Source organism: Orycteropus afer, unplaced genomic scaffold (assembly GCF_000298275.1).
Source record: "Orycteropus afer afer isolate SDZICR_OR568_19922 unplaced genomic scaffold, OryAfe1.0 scaffold00006, whole genome shotgun sequence".
Classification (NCBI taxonomy): Eukaryota; Metazoa; Chordata; class Mammalia; order Tubulidentata; family Orycteropodidae; genus Orycteropus; species Orycteropus afer.
The window spans coordinates 16,700,559-16,720,971 of NW_006921593.1; the positions used below are offsets into that span (position 1 = coordinate 16,700,559).

A 20,413-nucleotide genomic window follows, 5' to 3' on the forward strand; every position below is an offset into this window, starting at 1 on the left:
CCCGAGACACACGGGGTCACCGTTGACAGCCCTGGGGAGCCCAGTTCTGCCCGAGACACACGGGGTCACCGTTGACAGCCCTGGGGAGCCCAGTTCTGCCCGAGACACACGGGGTCACCACTGACAGCCCTGGGGAGCCCAGTTCTGCCCCGAGACACACGGGGTCACCGTTGACAGCCCTGTGGAGCCCAGTTCTGCCCTAACACACGGGGGCGCCATGAGTCAGAGTTGATGACAGTTGGTATTGGTAACACAGGCATGTGTGGGCATCAATGCAAGTAAAATTAGGGTGGCATGATTCAGATTGATGCACTGTTGGTACCATACGCTGGCTGTGATGTTGGCTACAGTTTCTCCAGCCATTACCCTTGGAGAAACTGAGTGAAGGAGACACAGGGTCTCTCTGCATAGGAATCTACCATTATCTCCAGATAAGAAATTTAAATTAAAGACGGTGACAAGTTCAGCTGTAGCTGTGGGAGTGAGTCCTTCCTGATGTTTGGCTGAACCCCCTCCCTCTCCCACACCCTCAGGGCAGAGTCAGCTCTGTGACACCCTAAGACTGTGGGGTCTGTGCCCCCAGTGACCAGGTCTTAGGGAGCAGCCATTGTGAGGGAGGGATGGCTAAGGGGACTGTGTTGGGAGGTGCCTGGCCCAGCATATGGGGGGCACCCTCTTCCTACTGATGAGCATGGAAGCGAGCATGGACATGGAACCCCAGAGCTGTCAACACTTCGCCTTGGAGACTTCAGCCCTAGGATAAAGCGAATTCCATGCCGCAGCCCAGGAATGGACTCTCAAACCCCTGGACCGTGTGGCCCATGGAGCCCAGAACACATGTCTACTCGTTTGGCTTAGGTCCTGCCTTTCTTTTCCTTGGGGTGGGGGTGGGGGTGAAAAGCCTTGTGTCTGCATGTTCTTTCTAGAACGTTCCCTCACTTTGGATTTTTCCCATGGACGGGAGGGTACACTTGAGTGTCAGAATCGGTCCCACCAAGCTAACTGTCATCTCAGGATGTAACTCACGTTCTTGGAGGGTCACCATGTGGCCAGAGGGGACGTGCCCCGCTGCCAGGGAATATCAGACAGGAAAGGAAAATTGGAGAGAGGAGGGCAGAGCCCCAGTTGACACTGGTCAATGTGATCCAATACGAGGCCCGTTTTCTTGGTTAAAATAGCAACAGGGATGACAGCCCAAAGCCAAGGTCTTTGATGCCAATGACAGGACCTGGGGTTCTGTGTCTGTGCCCACTTGCTTCTTCTTCTTTTAAAATTTTTATTGTGATTCAGGTGAAAGTTTACAAATTCATGTTCCCTATATTAGTACATGCACATTTTGTCATGTGACATTGACTGTAATCTCCCACAATGCAACAGCTCTCCTCCCACTTCCTCCCCATAGACACCTCTTCCCTGTGTCCATCCCTCCGTGCTCTCCTGCCCCCTGAGCTGTCTCCCTGTGCATCACAGCCCTTCTATTTTCCCATGATTGATCTCTCCATGGAGTGTATCTACCTAATGTAAGTGTTCAGCTCATATGTGTGCCCACTTGGTTCTGATGATCCACAGAGCAGAGTGACAGAGTGACATGGATGAACATGAAGCTCTGAGTGCATGTGAGACTGGCCCCTCGGTCAGTCTGCTCTCCTCCTGCTCCTCAGCCTGCCGCTCTCCCAGCAGGAGAGGGTTGGGAGACTGAAGTGGGGAGAGAGCTTTGGCAGCCTTGGGAGATGCCCATCCTCCTCGAGGGAGAGGTACTAAGTGACCTTGACCAGAACTGAGTGTGACAGGGCATGCCCACCTTCCTAGAGAGAGAGGCACTAGGGGGCCTTGACCAGAGCTCAGTGTGTGGATTCGGGAGGGTGGACCTCTATTCTCATTCCTCCTCCACCTCCCCAACACATAGTTCCTCCCAGCGCGGAGTCTCAGGACAGAGGAAGCCTTCAGAGAATGTGAGTTGATGGTGAGTGAGTGAGTGAATAAGTGATTGAATGAGTGAGTGAGTGCCTGAATGAGTGAGTGAATGATGAATGTGTGAATGAATATGAATGAATGAGTGAACTGATGACTATGTGAATGAATGAATGAGTGAATGTGAATGAATGAGTGAACTAATGAATGTGTGAGTGAGTGAGTAACCAAAAACAACCAAACCCACTGCCATCAAGTCGATTCTGACTCATAGTGACCCCCACTGAGTTCCCAAGACGGTAAATCTTTACAGAAGTGGATTGCCCCATCTTCATTTCTCGGAGCAGCTGGTGCTGGTGGGTTTGAACCACTGACCTTCTGGTTAGCAGCCAAATGCCTTAGGCACTGCACCCTCAGGGCTCCGGTCAGGGAGACTGCCCACGCAGTGTTACTTGTCCTTAGTGTCAGAGACTCACTTACGAACAATTTATCTTTAAAAAGATCCACAGGCAGAGCGAATTCTGGTTCTGGTCGGAGTTGTCTCGGCTCTGCAGTGATGCAGCCCAGAGGAGGGTCCGTCCAGCCAGAAGCCCCTGTGAGCCCCGCCTGTGACCTTGAGCTTGTGTAGAGACCAAGGACACCTCTTGCAGGTCCAGAGGCCAACATGAAGCCTCTGTTGTTGCTCCTTGCAGCCCAGTGCTGGTTTAGCTGGGGGTCCTTGTAAGGCCTGTGTTTCGGGACGTCAGGGGGTTGGCTGGAGCGCAAGGCTTGATTTTTATCTTGTGAAGTCCTGTGACTCTGGAGGGAGCCCTGGGCGTCCGCCTACGTGGTTATCTAGAGGACGTGTCAGCAGGGAGTTATTTCCACTCCACGCATCCAGCTAAAGCTGCCGCTGGAGGATGAAGACAGGCAGTGGGTGCTCTCCCCTCTTGCGAGAGGCCCCAGGAAGGCTTCCCTGAAGGCTAATCCCACACCAGCTGACCCAGGGCCTTCAGCAGGAAGGGTTTTTACTTTTCTTTGCTGGCTACCCGCCTCCTGTCCAGCAGTTATACCCCCCTGTTGGTGTTGTTGGCTTCCCTCAAGTTGGCCCCGACTTATGACAGCCTGACCCACGGCAGAACACTGCCTGGTCCTGCCCTATGTTCGGTTGTGGGTCCTGTGGCCCAGAGGGTTTGCCCTGGCTGCTTTCCAGAGGGAGACCACTTGGCAGCCCCAGTGGCCCTGCCCACCATCACACGAGCCTCCACAGATAGCCAGCTCTCAGGGCTGAGAGATTGCAGCCTGCTCCTGTTTGGAGTGGGACACCTTCTCTTCAGTTGTCACCACTCATGGATGATTAAATGCCACCTCCTTCTGGCCTAGAAAACAGAACAGTGGAGGCAGCCCTGCTTACCGCTCCACCACCAACGTGAGGGGTGTAATATGGGTGGTCCCCGAGTTACGGCAAGGTACCATTCTGACCACATTGTTGTAAGTTGGTTCTGATGTAAGTCCAACATCTCCTGTTTTCTTTCTTTTTTAAAAATTAGTGTCACCTTTTAGTATGAGTCTCTTTATAAACCTGCTCTTTACTGGTTTATCTTTGGGTATTGACGTGAGAATGATGACATCAGCAATGGAACCTGTGACATTGTATGCAGCCCTTGTTACTAAGGATAAGATCTAGAAAAAAGCCTGATGGCTGCAGGTGCAAAACACAGCAACCCCAGGTCAGGGCCACCCGCTTAAAAACGGAAATGCCTTACGTTGCTGTGGATTTTGCCTTCCATCAGGGAAAACTGGTGTCCGCAGGCACGTTCCGTTCAGAGACAAGGCCGTGTTGGCCTGTGTGGTGTGTTTTCAACATTTAATTCATTGTCAACATTCAAAAATAAGGAGATCTCACGGTGAAAATCTAGACCTTTTCCTCTTCTTTCAAAGTTTCATTCTCTGGCCACCAAGGGCCCATCTCCCTGCCTGGCCACGACCAGCTGCACCTGAGAGGCAGCTGCTCCTTGGGGCATGCAGACACTCCCCAGTTAGCCACAGACCCCACCCAGCCTTCTTGTCTCGTTATGATCTCTGCAGTCACTTGTAGGCATTGAGTTTGCAGCCTGAGCTTCAGTGGTCTTGAAGCTGAGTAAAGGAGTAACTCTGGTGACTGCAGACAATTGTCTGTTATTTCTGACCACCAAGGTCCACTCCTGATGGGCCTGAGGCCACTTCTAGAAAAACCATCAGGTGAAAAACGTAAGCCAGTGCATAGAAGAAGGTGGCTCCCTGACGTGCTGCTCCCCCAAGCACAGGGGCAGGTGTGGTGGTGGTCACCCACCCAGCTCATCACAGTAATGGGAGCTGGCCTTGTCTGGTGCCAGGTGCTGTGTGCACCCTAGGCTCCCGGTCTTGGTTCATCTGGCCACACGCCTGCGATAGGGCTCTGTTTTCATTCCTCCGACAGTGGGAGTGGCTGCAGGGAAGCCTGGCCTTTTGCCCAAGGACGCGCACAGCTGGGGGTGGGGGTGCAGCTGCCCTCCACGCCCCGCCTCTCACTGGCGGCCGTCCAGTGGGCACTGGCTGGGTGCGTGTGCTCTCGTAGAACTCGGGGCGCGTGGGACCACTGCAGAGCGACGTCGGTGACGTGAATGTTGCTCTTCGCAAGCCTCCCTATTCCTCCCACTCTGGGTGACCATGGAGAACTTTTTGTAATTGTGCTTTCGGTGAAAGTTTACAGAGCAAACTCGTTTTCCTTTCAATAATTCATACACGTTTTGTTTTGTGACATTCATTGCAATCCCCCATTGGGGTGTGGTTGGCCATGGGCAGTTATGCATGGTCATCCCCGAGAGCGTACCTGCTGTCATGAGGGACTGCCCCTCTCCCCACAGAAGAGCCACCTACAGGCGGGGTGCAGGGAGCGTTCCCCCTGCCCCCTCGGTGTACTCAATGGCTCCTGCCCCAAAAGATGGCCAAAGAAGGCTCTTACCCCAAAAGATGGCCAAGGAAGGCTCCTTGGAGAGTGATGCCGTCTTGCTGAGCACTGCCAGCCCACAGGAGAGATACCCGCCCCCCACTGATGTGTGAGGGGGTGGGGGCCGGGCTGGAGGTGACGAGAGAGAGGCAGGGGGTCTCAGCAGATTTACACAGGCGGTTGTGCGTGCCTCTGGGATGTAACCAAACCCTCCCGGAAAGTATAGTTTGCACAGCGTTGTAAAATGCGTTTGAAGTGGTCTCCGTGGCAACGTGGGTTCTCTTTTCCTCTGTGATCAGCCAAATCTGTAAGTCACAGCGGGACTGTGGTTCACGGGAATCAGGGATCAGAAGGAAATCTGACTCAAGAGAGGTTTGCAGTTTAGACCCAGTTTCCTGTCGTGGCCAGCGAGAACCATGCCGGCGAGGCCTGGGCAGGCCCCGTGCTCGTGCTCCTCACGGCGCACATGAGGCTTTGTGGGATGAGTGATGCTGCAGGCTGCTGGTCCCTCCTGGCTCTTCCTCTGGCTCTGGAATTCGGCTGACGGTGGATGGCGTTCCTGGTTTCTGGCAGGAGCGTCAGACCAGGGAAGCCTGTGGTTTACCTGGAGTCCCATGTTGGCTGGGGATGGAGTCAGGCCAGTGCTGTGGCTCTGCAGGTTCAGAGGCCTGCGGTTCCCCTGGCCCAGGGACACAGGCTTGGTCTGATGCTGCGGAGGGCACCTTCCAGCATGTACTCTGTGTTTTCCTAAGAGGAGAGGATGAAAACAGTGTCTCCATGGCAAGGGGGCTAAGTGTGACAACGGCCATAAAAGAAAAATGAACGAGACTTTGCAAAGCCCACTGGGATAGCAGACACAAACGGACAGATATCATATGACCCCACTTAGATGATTACCTAGAACAGGCAAACGGATGAAGACAGAAAGCAGATTGGTGGTTGCCAGGGGCTGGGGGAGGGGAGGTTGCAGGCACACCTCATTTTATGGCACTTCACAGACAGTGCATCTTTCACAGATGAAGAATCTGTGGCGACCCGGCCTTGAGCAAGTGTCTGGGCACCATTTTTCCTACTGCACATGCTCACTTCGTGCCTCTGTGTCCTACCTTGGTCATTCTCACGATATTGCAGCCCTTTCCATCATGTGATTCACATATAGCAGTCCACAGGATGGTGTCGGGCAGTCTCTTCTAGGGGACACAAAAAGGGCATATGACTTGCTCGATTACAATGTTCACTTTATCGTGGTGTCCCGGAACTAGACCCGCAGTATCTCTGGGGTTAGCTGGGCTGCTTGAGGGGCACAGAGTTTGTGACTAGGGCCACGGGAAGTAGTGGGGTGGACGCTGGTGATGGCTGCACCACGTGGTGGTGATGGTGACCCCTGCCGCAGAGTGGGACACTTAGAAGTGGTTCAAATCGAAAGCTTTTTGTCATGTATTTTGCCACAATAAAAATTATATGTATATGTGTGCACATATACACACCCTCCTGTGTGTCCCTGCATGGCGTGAATGGTGGGCAGGTGCATCGGAGCTGGAACAGAAAGGTCAGAGGTGCAGGTCCACACAAAGGTGCCTTGCAGGAAAGGCTTTAGGGAAATCAGCCCGTGAGAGTGCTGTGGAATGTGGTCCTCCTGACACGCGGGGTCACTGTGAGAGTGTGGAATGTGGTCCTCCTGACACGCGGGGTCGCTGTGAGAGTGTGGAATGTGGTCCTCCTGACACGCGGGGTCTCCATGAGTCAGCCCAGGAGAGCGCTATGGGGCGCAGTCCTCCTGACACACACAGGGTCGCTGAGTCAGCCCGTGAGAGCGTGGAGTGTGGTCCTCCTGACACACGCGGGGTCGCTGTGTCAGCCCATGAGAGCACTGTGGGACACAGTCCTCCTGACACGCGGGGTCACTGTGAGTCAGCCCGTGAGAGCGCCACGGGGCACAGTCCTCCTGACATGCGGGGTCTCTGTGAGTCAGCAGACTGCTGGTCCACACACACACTTGGGAAACACGGGCCTGACAACCCAAGTGGTGTGTTGCGTTCTCTGCGCCAAGTGCCTTGCTTTTCTGGAGGCAATGCAACAACCCCCACCCCACCGTCACCTGCTTTCCGACCTTCCCCAAATGGCAGTTCCTGTGTAGCTGGGGCAGGTCTACACCTGTTGGAATGGGTGTCCCCAGGGGCCACTGGGCACGTCTCAGCCTGCTTGCTGTCATGTCTGAGGCCGAGGTCTGGGGACTGGGAGGGGGGTGGCCACATGGCACTGGGCCTTGGGTTCCTCACTGTGCCTGGCCCACAGGACAAGTGGGATAGGGCCCTTCATGGCCAATGGATCCTCAGCCCTCAGCTCACTGCCCTTTTGGAGGGGACATGCCTAGCCTCCTGGGCCAAGCTCCTGTCATCGCCTGCCCTTGGTGCAGCTGGTGCCGCTCAGTGTGGCTGCACTGCTCACAGGGATGCCACCCACAGGCCTGGTCCAGACCCCGCCCCTTCCTGAGGGCTGGCTTAGTCTCCTCAGGGGCGGAGCCTGGTGGCCCCCCTCTCCACCCTCACGCAGGTGTGGGGGACGCCCTGCAGATACTCTGGGACTCATTCACACCTGCCAGCCTCCTGAGCCAAACTCCACAGCTCCTGCTGTTTTCCCTGGAAGAAGTGCTCTCCTCATTTCTGCAGCTTGGGGCACTCACGGCCAGCTGTCTCTGGAACTGCTAGGAGCTGCCAACCCCTGGTCCCCAGAGCTCTTGGGGAGCAGAGCTCTCACTGACCAGCCGACTGTCATGGTGGGAGAAGACAGATGATATAGTTGTTGGTGGGGACTCAGTGCAGGGCCTGAGGCACTGCTTCTGGGGGCCCCTACCTGCCTCCAGCCCTCTCTCAAGTTGGGACATAGTCTCAGGGAGCCAGGGAGAGGATGGGCACGAGTTGGCAACCACAACTGGTAGAACAGATGCTGGGCTTCCCCCTGTGGGGTGAGGCGATGCTTGGGGCCTGGTGAAGTGATGACAGAATGTCCAAGGACCCATCGCTCCGCAAGGCACAGGCTGCCCAGCTGTCACCCAGCCTCATCAGCAATGACATCTCCAGGAAAACCGAAAGAAGGGGATTTGGGCAGTGACTGGGGTGGAGGGCCTGGGGTCGCAGTGGTGGCTCAGATTCCTCTGGCTGCATTCCTCCATGGGGGCCCCTGGAGCCCCCCATGCAGTCCCCGCCTTCCAGGCCACTTGAATTTCCTCCTCCCTGGGAACCTTCACCACAGGCTGGGGCAGCTGGAGCCCTGCAAGCTGGCTACCCATAAAATCGAGGCAGGTTCCTATAATCCAGAGAGAAAAATTCCCCAGCCCGTTCCCACACCACTGCCTCTTGAAGGACTGGATCGCGTTGCCTTGGAAACGCTGGATTGGATTTATCTCCTCTCTTTGCAAATTAGCGTAGTGAATGTCCACAGTGTTGAAGCAACTGCAAAACAGCGTATTTCCAACCCGTTCTTCTCCTGGGAACAGTTCCTTGCCCATAATGGTACCTGCTGCTGCTCAGCCCACCCCAAAGACCCATTCACTGGGCGGGGTGGGGGTAGGGTGGGAGTATTAGGGTGTTCAAAAGTCACTTGTCAATTTTAGAAATTCCTAGAAAGGAGAACATCTACTGTGGGCCCAGCATTGTGCTGGCCACCAGGGCTGGGTATAAAAATATTGCTGGGGCAAGAATAGAATTTCAAATTCTCATGGAATCCAGACTTTCTGGAGCCATTGAAGCTGAGTGAACTCCTGAAAATATTGTACTGAGATTATCTGTAAGCCTTAAACTAAAAATATTCCCTGAAGTCTTCTTAAAGCCAAACAACAGCTTCGCTTCATTATTAAGGAACGTCGGCCCTGAGCATTGTACCCTTTTAAAGGACTGTCTGTTTGGGATCAAATTGACAATGGCAGCTTGAAAGGTTAGATGGGAACCTTAGGGGCTGTGATTTTATGTTAATGGGAAGGAACAACTCAGAAAAGATAGCGAGGATGCACAACTTGAAGAATGTTGTCTGTGTCTCTGAGTTGTACGTGTGGAAACTGCTGAATTGGTGTATGCTGTGGATGTGTTCAGCAACAACAACAAAAATAAACTGTTAAAAAGACATACTGCAGGGGCGGAGAGGGCCCTCACATGATGTTCATGCCTTTAAAGCGTTTTGCTTGCTTTCTCCTCCTTTATTGCTCTTATTCTCACCTCTTTGCACATATATTTTGCTGTTTTGGGGGGTGTGGCTTCTCCCCAAAGCTCCTCTTATGGACCTTCTTGAAGGCTCATTGATTTCCTTCTGTCCTGGGACACTTGGCTTCCCTGGTCTTTCTGAAGAACCCAGAGCTGGGCTGTGCAGCCCCTGTAGGAAGGCACCAGGACTGGTCAATGTGTCTGGACAGGATCAAGAAGTCACTCCAGGGTGTGGCCTTGGTCTCCAGGCCAATATTTCCTGTTATTTCTCTACAGCTGGTGCCAATGCTCCTTGTGACTGAGGGTAGTTTGCTGTCTAGTATTGACAGAAGAGGGCATCTGGAAGAGGGCAGTGGTGGTCTAGTGGTGCCAGTAGATTCCGAACCCTAACCCTAACCCTCACTGTGACCCTAAATGTAACCTAACCCTGACTAAGCCTAACCCTAACCTTAATACAATCCTTACCCTCACCTTGACCCTAACCATAACCTAGCCCTAACACTAACCCTAACCTTAACATAACCCTCACCCTCACCATGACCCTAACCTTAACCTAACCCTGACTAAGCCTAACCCTAACATACCCTAACCTTCACCATGACCTTAACCTTAACCTAACCCTAACCTTAACACAGCCCTTACCTTCACCATAACCCTGACCTTAACCATACTCTTACATGTCCCTAACCATAACCTAACCTTGCCTAAGCCTAACGCTAACCTTAACCCCAACCCTAACACAGCCTTAAATCTAACCTAACTCTAACCTGACTCTAACCCAGCCCCAACCTTATCCCTAATCCTAATCCTGTCACCAGCCCCAGCCTCAGCTCTTCTGGGCTGAACTAGAAGGAATGCTCTGGGAATAGCCGTGGCTGACTCTGTCCTAGCCCTCAGGCCTCTCCGCAGGGGATGGTAACAGGCTGGGCCCCTTCTTGCTGGTCCCTCCACATGCCCCCGCCCACATGGATGTAGGGTGCACCCAGCAACAGTTGGTGTGCGTTCCTCTGACAAGTGCCTTTGCTTTTCTGAGTCTTTTCTCTTGTTAGTGTAAGAAGCATTATAAAACATTTGCCCTGCCCCCCAAAAATGTGACAAAGCATCGTCTCCACCACCCCCAAAGAGGCCAAACAAAACAGCCCGGCTGTGCGTCCTATTTCCAGACGTTCCCAGATCCTGTTTCCCCCTCAGACCTTCTCATAGCCCTCAGGCAGGCGTTCCCAGACGGACAGATGTGGAATGTGGCTGCAGATTCCAAGGCTGTGGATTATCCTGGTTGAGAGTCCTGGCACCGGCGTGAGCAGCGTTAAGCACCATGCAGAGACGGTGGCCCTTGGGACGGATGTTTTGGCCTCAAAACTCCCGACAGATGCACTGGTCTGAACAAATCAATCTGCAGTGGTACCAAACCATCCCAGTGTCCAGGCACCAATCAGGACTGGGCTGGCCTGAGGGCGGTGGGAGGGCTTGGTGATGACAGATGGCTTGTGTATCTCCTGTGGCTCAGGGAGGCATGTGAATCAAGTGTGAGGGGCCTTGGAAGACTCACTGCTGGTCAGCTGGGCTCCAGGTAGTGAACAATGGGCTCGGGTAGGAAGTTGGCCTCCTGTGTTCTAAATTTGGTGACATGTGGTTCTCTGACTCAATCACAGCTGTGGCCGTCCCCCCCGTATTGGCTGTTTGATGAGGCTCACAAAAAACTCCTGCTATGGGGGGCTTCCCAAGGGGCCACTGTCCTTGTCAGCAGGGTCTGAGGTCACCAATTCCCCTAGCACTGAGCTGGGTGATTCACCCATGCCACCCAGGACAAAGCAAGAGAGGGCTGAGCACAGGGAGGCCTGGTTGAGCAGTGCTGGGCAGCTCAGGGGAGCCTGAGGCCCTCTTGTGAGTGTTTTGGACAGAGACTAGGGACCCAAAAGGGTTACTCTTGCTTTGTAACACATGCAAAGCAGTGGGAGGCAGGGCAGGAGCTGTGATCAGGATTTCAGGTGGTCAAGCTCTTGTTGTGTTCTGCTAACAAAGATGGCGTTGGTGATGGTGGTGGTGGTGGAGATGGTGATGATGATGATGGCAGTGATGATGGTGACTGGTGATTGTGATGATGGTAGTGATGATAGTGGTGGTGGTGATGGTGAGAGTGATGGTGGTGATGGTAGTGGTGGTGGTGGTGATCATGGTGAGAGTGATGGTGATGAGGTTAGTGACAATGATGATGCTGATGATGTGGTGGTGATGATGGTGACGGTGGTGATGGTGATGATGATGATGTGGTGGTGATGACAATGATGGTACTGACGGTGGGGGGGGGTGGTGATGATGACAATGATGGTGGTAATGATGTTGTTGTTCTGTTATCGCATGCTGCCAACCCTATGGAGCAGAGTAGAACTGCCCCATAGGACTCCCAGGACTGTAATCTTCACAGAAGCAGATTACTTTCTCTCTAATAGCCATTGGTAGATTTGAACCACCAACCTTTTGGTTAGCAGCCCAGTGCTTCATGACTGTGCCACCAGGGCTCCTGATGACAGTGATGCTAATGGTTTCTGAGGCCTCACTGTGTGCATGGCGTTTATATAGATCTCATATAACCCTTCCAGGTCTCTGAGGCAGTGACTGTCATTGTCCCAGTTTTACAAATGAGAAAACAGGCACATGGAGAGAAATACCAGGAGTCCAGACCATGCCAGCCCTCTAACCATCATGAGCGCCATGTGGCTCTAAAGCCCTTGTCAGTGTCCAGAGTATTCTTATATCCATTGCCTCACTGAGTCTTGTAGGGCCTGGTGAAGCTAGGGTAACTGCTATTTTATTGTACAGTGGGTAACCTGAGGCTCAGAAAGGTGTGCTAACTCACCCAGCACCACACAGCAGAGCCAAGGTTAAATCCCAGTCTCCCAACTCTGGGGTGGAAACTCCAGGTCCTCGTGGTGCCCTCACTGCCCAGCTGAGGGTGGGGATCATTGCACAGGCTCTCAGGGAGTGGTCCCCAAGCCTTACTGTCCTGTTTGAGTCCTTGAGAAACTCCCCTCAATGACTGTGGTTGATGTTAGGTGCCGTCAAGTCACTTCCAACTCATAGTGACCCCATGCACAGCAGAATGAAACACTGCCTGGTCACGCCAGGTCCACGATCCCTGCTATACTTGAGCCCATTGCTGCAGCCACTGTGTCAATCCATCTCGTTGAAGGCCTTCCCCTCCTTCATCGACTGTCCACCTTACCAAGCGTGACATCCTTCTCCAGGGAATGGTCCCTTCTGACAACATGACCTAAGTAGGTGAGATGAAGTTAGGCCATTCTCACCTCCAAGGAGCATTCTGGCTGCATTTCCTCCAGGACAGATTTGTTAGTTCTTTTAGCAGTCCATGGTACTCTCAGCATTCTTCACCAGCACCACAACTCAAAAGCATCAACTCTTCTTCAGTCTTCCTTATTCATTGTCCAGCTCTCACATGCATATGAGGCAACTGCAAATATCATGGCTTGTATCAGGTGCACCTTAGTCCTCAAGGAGACATCTTTGCTCTTCAGCACTTGAAAGAGGTCCTTTGAAACTGATTTGCCCAGTGCTAGGAACTCTGGTAGTGTAGTGCCTAAGGCACTTGACTGCTAAACAGAAGGCTGGCGGTTCAAACCCACCAGCCATTCCTCGAAAGGAAGGTTGGGCAATCTACTTCTGTAGTGATACAGCTTCAGAAACCCAAAGAGGGGTCACTATGAGTCGGGTTCAACTCGACAGCATATAACAACAACAACAATATGTCGTCTGATGTCCTGACTGCTGCTTCCATTAGCGTCGATGGTAGAACCAAGCAATGTGAAGTCTTTGACAACTTCAATCTTTTCTCCATTTATCGTGATGCTGCTTATAGGTCCACTTGTGAGGATTTTTGTTTTCTTTATGTTGAGATGTAGTCCATACTGCAGGAGCGTATTCTTCAATCTTCATCAGTAAGTGCTCTAAGTCATCCTTACTTTCAGCTAGCAAAGTTGTGTCATCAGCGTATCACAGGTTGTTAATGATTCTTCCTCCAATCCTGATGCCACGTTCTTCTTCAGATAGTCCATCTTCTTGGATTATTTGCTCAGCATACAGATTAAATAAGTATGATGAAAGGATACACCACTGATGCACTCCCTTCTTGATTTTAAACCATGCAGTGTCTCCTCGTTCCGTTCAAACGACAGCCTCTTGGTCTATGTGCAAGTTCTTCATGAGAACAATTAAGTGTTCTGGAATTCCCTTTCTTCTCAATGTTATCCACAATTTGTTATGATCCACATGATCAAATGCCTTTACATGGCTAGTAAATGATGATCAGGTGAAATGAAATCAATTGATTTGCTGGGAGGGCTCCTGTAACCTCTGCTGGCCTCTCTGGTCAGAGGCGGCTGCCCTTGGCTGTCTTTAGTGTATTTATGGTTGTGGGCACTTGGCAGAAGATGGATGACATCAGAGAAGCTGGGTGGCCCAACCTTGGGAACCTAGGGGCCGGGAGCAGTGCACCCCAGCTCTGAAGGGGAACAGGGGCTGTGCACCCCAGCTCTGAAGGGGAACAGGGGCTGTGTACTCCAACTCTGAATGGGAAGAGAGGCTGCATACTCTAACTCTGAAGAATGGAGGCTGTGTACCCCAACTGTGGAGGGGAATGGAGGCTGTGCACCCCCCCCCCTGAAGTGGCATGGGAGCAGTGGGTTTTTGGAGCCGCTATCACCTCTATCCTAAAACGTCTTCATCCCCCTCTAAGCAACAGCTCTCCAGCCCCTGGGATCCTCTAGTGGACTCTGTACATGCATAGATTTCCTATAAGTGGGATGAGACAGTGTTCGCCCTGTTGTGTCTGGCATCTTTCACTCAGTATGCTGCTGTCAAGGTTCATCTCTGGGCAGCATGGATCAGGACTTTATCCCCCTTTATGGCTGAGGACTACTCCGCTGTCTGGATGGACCACACTGGGTTATCTGCCATCTGCTGATGGACGCTTGGGTTGTGTCCACCTCTGGCTGTTGTCGGTAATGGGTAGCCAGGTTCTGAGCCTGGCCATGCAGTCTCTGGGCTGCTTCGTGGGAGACTGTCATGATTTTCATGGTTCATTTTGTGATAGCTCCATTGAGGTTTACCTGAAGTTGAATAATCTGACCATCTTTAAAATGGACAGCTGTGAACACACAGGTCTTGACAAACGTGTACCTGTGAGCACAATATGGAGACAAGAACATTTGTGGAGGTGGGACTGCAAATGAAGTCATGGCCACAGTCGCGGAAGATGTAGAAACACACAGAGAATCCACAAAGGCCTCCTCATGCCACACTCCATGGGAACCACCGGTCCCTGAGGGCATTCTGGGGGCAGGTGGCAGGAGGTGTTGGGGGCGGAGGCCGGGGCCCTCCCTCCATGGGAACCACCGGTCCCTGAGGACACTCTGGGGGCAGGTGGCAGCAGGGTGTTGGGAGTGGAGGCTGGGGCCTACCCAACACCCTTCTTCTGGGACTTGGCCATGCCCACTTGCACCCGTCCATCCTTGGCAGGCCATCCATTTCCCAGCCACTTTCATGTCAGGTGACAGACATTTCCTGGCTTCAGGGAACGGGGATGAGCACTCCGTTTGCAGGAAGGAAGAATCCTGAAAAGGCAGGCTTTTTGTTGTTTCTTCCTTTCCTTCCGATTTTTACTGCCTTGCCCTGGTGTGTGGGCAGGAGGGGCTGTCCTGGTGCTGGCTTTTGCCCCTGGCTGCCGCAGGCAGACCCTCCCAAAGCTGGGCATGGGACCCACGTTAGCACTGCTGTTTTCCCACAGAAGTGACCGAGTCGTGCCTCTGCCGAGGCCCCAGCTGGGTAGATGATTGACTAGAAGCTGGCACGGAAACCAGCCTGTGCCCGGTCACAGACCAAGTGTGTTTTTGCAGTTGTTGCAAGAACGGTTTGTGGCCAGAGTGTGTGACTTTTATGTGCACACTGCTCACGGCTGCTGTGAGCAGGGAAGCAGAGTGGAGGAATGTGCCCGGATAAATGGTGCAGACACCCTAAAACAAACACTTGAAAAATGCCACTGGCCCCCAAACACTGGAATCCACACTTGGCTGTGGAGCTCATGGATAAATCATCATGTTAGTGAGCAGAACGTGATATGGAGAGGGTGTTTAGTGGAGGTCTTCACACTGTCTCCACCAGGGCAAAGGCTGTCGGGCACAAGCATTGCTTTCATCAGTGTTTATATATATATGTATATATGTGTATATATATATATATATATATATAGTAGCTAAATGCACATGATTTGTCATTTGTATGTTTTTAAGGGCACAATACTTCACCGTCCCATGCAGCCGTCATGATGGTCTGTTTCCAAAAGCTTTTCATCACCCTAAGCAGAAACTCTGCATTGCTAAGAGTACTCCCCCTTTCCCCACCTCCCCTGCCCTTAGGTGACCTCTGATAAACTTCTGTCTCTGGATGTCTGGTCTCCACACTTCACGTGAGTGGGAGCAGACACACGTGTCCTGTTGTGTCTGGATTCGTTCACAGCATTGTGTTGTCAAGGTTCGTCCGTGGGCAGCATGGGCCAGACTCTCCTCTTTACGGCTGAGTAATAGTTCACTATGTGGACAGACCACACCGTGTGTGTCCATCATCTGCTGATGGACGCTGGGGCTGTGTCCACCCTCTGGCTCTTGGGGACGGTGCTGGAGAGGACACTGCACACGTGTCACTGGAGGCCTTGGGTTCAGTCATCTCGGGCGTAGACCCAGGAATGGAGCTGCTGGGACAGTCATTGTGGTTTTTCAATTTTAACTTTTAAATATGTATCCACCAGGCTCAATTTTTCAGAAGAAGTCAACTTTTCTAATTTGTATTTGATTTTCATTTTGTAAAAGCACAAAGTTAACAACAAAAAAAAATAGTTGAAAGGAAACAGGTCCTCTGACCCTACCTGCTAGAGGCAGCTGCTCCTGCCTGTGCCCTTCCATGTTTTCTTCGGTAGGAGATCTGGTTGGTTTGTAGAGTTGGGTCGGAATCAGTAAGTGAGAAATTTGAGGAATATTATGTAGACTGTGGAAAATAGGTTTTCCTGCCTGAAACTCCAGACCCACAACCCTCCTGAGAAGGTCTGCACTGTTCACAGAGCAGCCCAGGAGCTCCATGTGGACACGGGGTGATTTCCGGGACATGCCAGTCGTCAGAGGGATGTCGGTGGACCTGGGGTAGGGACAGCCCTGGGAGCTGGGAGTGCGTGGCGGTTACTCCTGTTGTCCACGTAGCATGGACACCCTGCTAGTATGGAGTGTGTCTGTCCCTCTCTTCCTCCACTGCCCTCTTACTTCCATTTGCAGGTGGTGACTGGTGCAGGGTGTGACAGACAGAGTTGTCGCTGCCCTGCCTTTACTGCCCACTCCAGGTGGTACATTAGTTAGGATAAGAGATCATGCCGCTATAATGAGCATCCCACAGGTATGAGGCCCAGAGGACAAAGAATGTTAGGAAATGATGCTGGGGGTATATGTGTCTCAGTGCCTGGAGGCTGTTGTAACAAAATGCCACACGTTGGTGGCTCTAAGGAACAGAAGTGTGTGGATCTGGAGGCTGGGAGCTGATCAGGGTGCTGGTGTGGATTCCCTCTGAGGCGTTGAGGGAGAATCTCTCCCTGCCTCGCTCCTGACTTTGGGGGCTCCTGGCAACCCTTGGAGCTCCCTTGCTGATTGCCCATACACCTTCACATGGCATCTTCCCCTGAATGACTCTGTCTCTGTGTCAGTTCTCCCCTTTCATAAGACCCCACTCAGAAGGAATTAGGACCCTCCCCACTCTGTTTTGTGACCTTGTTAACTGGAAAAACAAATCCTGTCTCTAAACAAGTTCTCATTCACCCTACAGAGGCTGGGGTTGCAGGCTCTCTTTTGGGAGACACAACTCAGCCCCAACAGTGGGTGTGCCAGTTGGAGGCTGGCTCTGTTCCACGTGGCCCTCTCGTCCTGTGGCTCCACCATCCCTTGGGTCTTGGAGACGTCCCATGGCTGGGCTGGCATGCTGGTTCCACGTGGGTTCTGGCAGTGGGGCTGAGGAAGGGAGCAGTATCCATTGGGGAAGACTCAGTCACATGACCACACCTGGCCACAGGGGTCCTGGTTGTGTGTGGAAAGATGAATAAAGAGAAAGGAGGTAGGAGAAGAATTGATGTGTTTGAAACTGTGATGGGTCCAAGAATACTGCATGGACCGCAAATTTCCAGAAGCACGAACAAATCAGTCTTGGAGGAGAGAGGAAGCAAGGATGGCAGGGATGCATCAGGAAAGACCAGTCTCTGACGAAGGGCATCCTGGTTGGTGAAGGGGAGGGCCAGCGAAGACGAGGACCCTCCGTGAGATGGACGGGCACCACGGCCACAACGCTGGGCTCCAGCACACCAGCGGCCACGGGGACGGTGCAGGACTGGACAGCACTTTGTGCTGTGCAATTGCATCTCACCGACGTCTCCCTTGCCCTCAGCAGCCCTCTGCTTCCCTGACTGTGACGTCTTCCTCCAGCAGTTGGCCCTCCTGGTGATCTGTCTAGAGGAAGTGAGGTGGGCAGCAATCTGTAGTGATCCCTGGGTTGCCCACTGGTTAATCTTCAGAACTATACCCCTAGGTCTTTCTTCCTAGTCTGTCTAAGTCTGGAAGCTCAACTGAAACATGTCCACCACGGGTGACCCTGCTGGGATTAAATACTGATGGCATGGCTTCCAGCATCACACCCACACATCACCCACTGCAGACAGACTGACAGACAGGGAGGCTGGTACTGTGAGCAAAAGACTATCAGTTTCCTGCCTGGGGTGGTATCACCACCCCGTCTGTCGTTTTGTTGTACTGTGGTGCCTTTGATAAGGAAGACCACAGAACTGATGCATTTGAACTGTGGGGTTGAGGGAGAATATTGAAGGTACCACAGACTGCTAGAAGAATGAACAAATCTATCTTGGAGGAAGTTCAGCCAGAATGCCCCTTAGAAATGAGAATGGCCAGACCTTGTCTCTCGTACTTTGGTCACGTTGTCAGAAGGAATCGCTCCCTGAGAAGGACGTCGTGCTTGGTAAAGCAGAGGTCTCTGAAAAAGGGGAAGGCCCGCCCTGAGATGGACTGACCCAGTGGCCCCAGCAGCGGGACCAGCCAGGACTGTGAGGCTGGTGCGCGGCAGGGCGGGTTTCCTTCTGGTGTTCACGGGGCGGCTAGGAGTCGAGACGACTCGGCGGCACCAAACGCCACCAGCGCCACCTGGGGAGGTAGGAGGGGAGCCATCACTCGTGGGCATGAGAGGCAGGTGCGTGATGTCTTGATCAGCAAGGGGGTGCAGGTGAGCACCAGGAGGTGAGCACCAGAGGCAACCCCTCGCTGGGTACTGAGGCTGGTTCTGCTCCTGACCTGTGGCCAACCCCTGGGGACGTTTTTCTTTGGAGTCTCACAACAGCAGGAATTTAGAGGAGAGGAGAGTGTCCTGGTGCTCGCTGGCTGGGAGGTCTGAGGTTCCCTGTCCCAGCCCTTGCACAGTGGCAGTGGCTCTTGTCGTGGGGAGATGGCCTGCTGCTAACTGCCATCAGAGCAGAGTCAAGCCAGCAGCCCAGCAGGTTCTCAGGGGCTGCCTGGGGGTCCTGATGCATCGGGCACAGAGGGGCTTCTCACTGGGACCCCAACTGTCGGGAAGGGGAGTTATACATTAACCCTGCCCGAGCCAGTCAGGTGGACCAGGTCAGCCAAGCCCCTCCTGGGATTAAGTGCTGGTGTGCCCAGTGAGTTGCTCTGAAGGGGGGGTGGCTGGGGAGGCTGTCCTGGGCACTGCTGTAGGCAGGGCGTTCAGAGCACAGTCCACACCCCCTGTGCCCCACTGTCCATGACACCCCATGGCTCCGACCCCCAGGATCCCCTTGTGGGACAAGTGGAGTCTGAGGGACATTTCTGCCACCCCAGCAGCAGTGAGGGGTGTCCCGGCTGAGTCTGTAATGTGTAACGCATTCCACAGGGTGGCCGGCCAAGCTCCCCTTTGTTCCGCCCACCACCTCTGTGCTGGCGCGTTAATCATTGAGCCGGCTTGTCTGCAGACCCCTCCCGGTGTGGAGGGGGAGCTGTGGCTCTGAGCACAGCCCTCCCACCGCCCAGAGTGCCCCTGCCCTACTGCTGGGTCAAGGTCATCTCAAAGCTGTGCCATCCAGGTGCCCCAGGAAGGGGTGCAGGTGGAACCCCGGGAAGGGGAGTACATGGACCCCGGGAAGGGATACAGGCATAAACCCAGGAAGGGGTGCAAGCGTAAACCCAGGAAAGGGTACACATGGACCCCAGGAAGGGGCACAGGCATCATTCCAAGAAGGGGTGCACATGGACCCTGGGAAGGGACTCACGGGGACCTTGGGGAGGGGAGCGTCTGGAGCATCGGAGAGTCTCCCAGCCTGGGGCCCTGGCACCGGGCTCCTCGCACCTCTTCTAGCCAGCATCCTGGTCTCTGTGAGGACAGGGACAAGGCCACCTCCACCCAGGGCCTCAACTATGTCCCTGGTGAGTTGGTCCAGCTGCGTGGTGGGTGGCAGGTGGCCGGTAAAGGGGCCCCACGGCCCCCACGGGTCCCTCTGCTTTGCCCGGCAGACCCTCTCCTCCCCTCATCTCCGTAGGGAGCCGCATCAGTGCTGCAGCGCCGGGCCCCCAACGAGGAGTATGTGGAGGTGGGGCGACTCGGGCCCTCCGACTACTTCGGTGAGTGGACCTGCTTCCAGCAGGCGTACCTGAGCCCTAACCGACCCTGCACACCCCTTCCCCAGCACCACTGGGGCCCAGGGACGTGGGGGGCAGGGCCAGGGCTGGTACAGGGAGGTGCTGACCCTCAGTGAGGCTACCACAGAGGCCTCCGGCACCTGCAGCACCAGGATTGCTGTCATGTGCCTGGCACCCGCATTGACGGTTGCCGACAGGGCGTAAGCTGGGGTGCAGCAGCTTTCTGCTGTTGAAGGCATGTCCCTGGAAGAGGGACCCCAAGGCCCCCCCCCAAAGTCCCCACTGCACTCAGGGCATTGGGGAGAGCCCAGGACATCAACTCTGAATGTCACAGAATGAAGGAAGTTTTCACTTTTTTTTTTTAGTATAAGTATATCCCAAATAGTGTGTGGGCTATGCTTATAATGAAAAAAGATTCCTTATTTACCTGGATTCAGATCTGGCTGTACATCGTTCTGGGTGCATCTTTCCCCCTTCCATAAACCTGGCTGCCCACTGGCTCAGACCCTTGAAGGGAAATGGCTGCCAGGCCACCTAGGGCCTGCCTGACGCCCCTTCTCCCCAGGCCACCTAGGGCCTGCCTGACGCCCCTTCTCCCCAGGCCACCTAGGGCCTGCCTG

The 20,413-nt window shown here is 53.7% G+C and overlaps 1 protein-coding gene across 1 annotated transcript in view; it reads left to right on the top strand.

Moving 5' to 3' along the window:
- Positions 1-20,413, top strand: part of PRKAR1B (protein kinase cAMP-dependent type I regulatory subunit beta) — a 149,137-nt gene that overhangs the window by 128,364 nt on the left and 360 nt on the right. Inside the window, exon 9 of the mRNA XM_007941327.2 lies at positions 19,694-19,775. Within this exon, the coding sequence (XP_007939518.1) occupies positions 19,694-19,775 (82 nt within the window). The remainder of the gene's footprint in view (positions 1-19,693; positions 19,776-20,413) is intronic.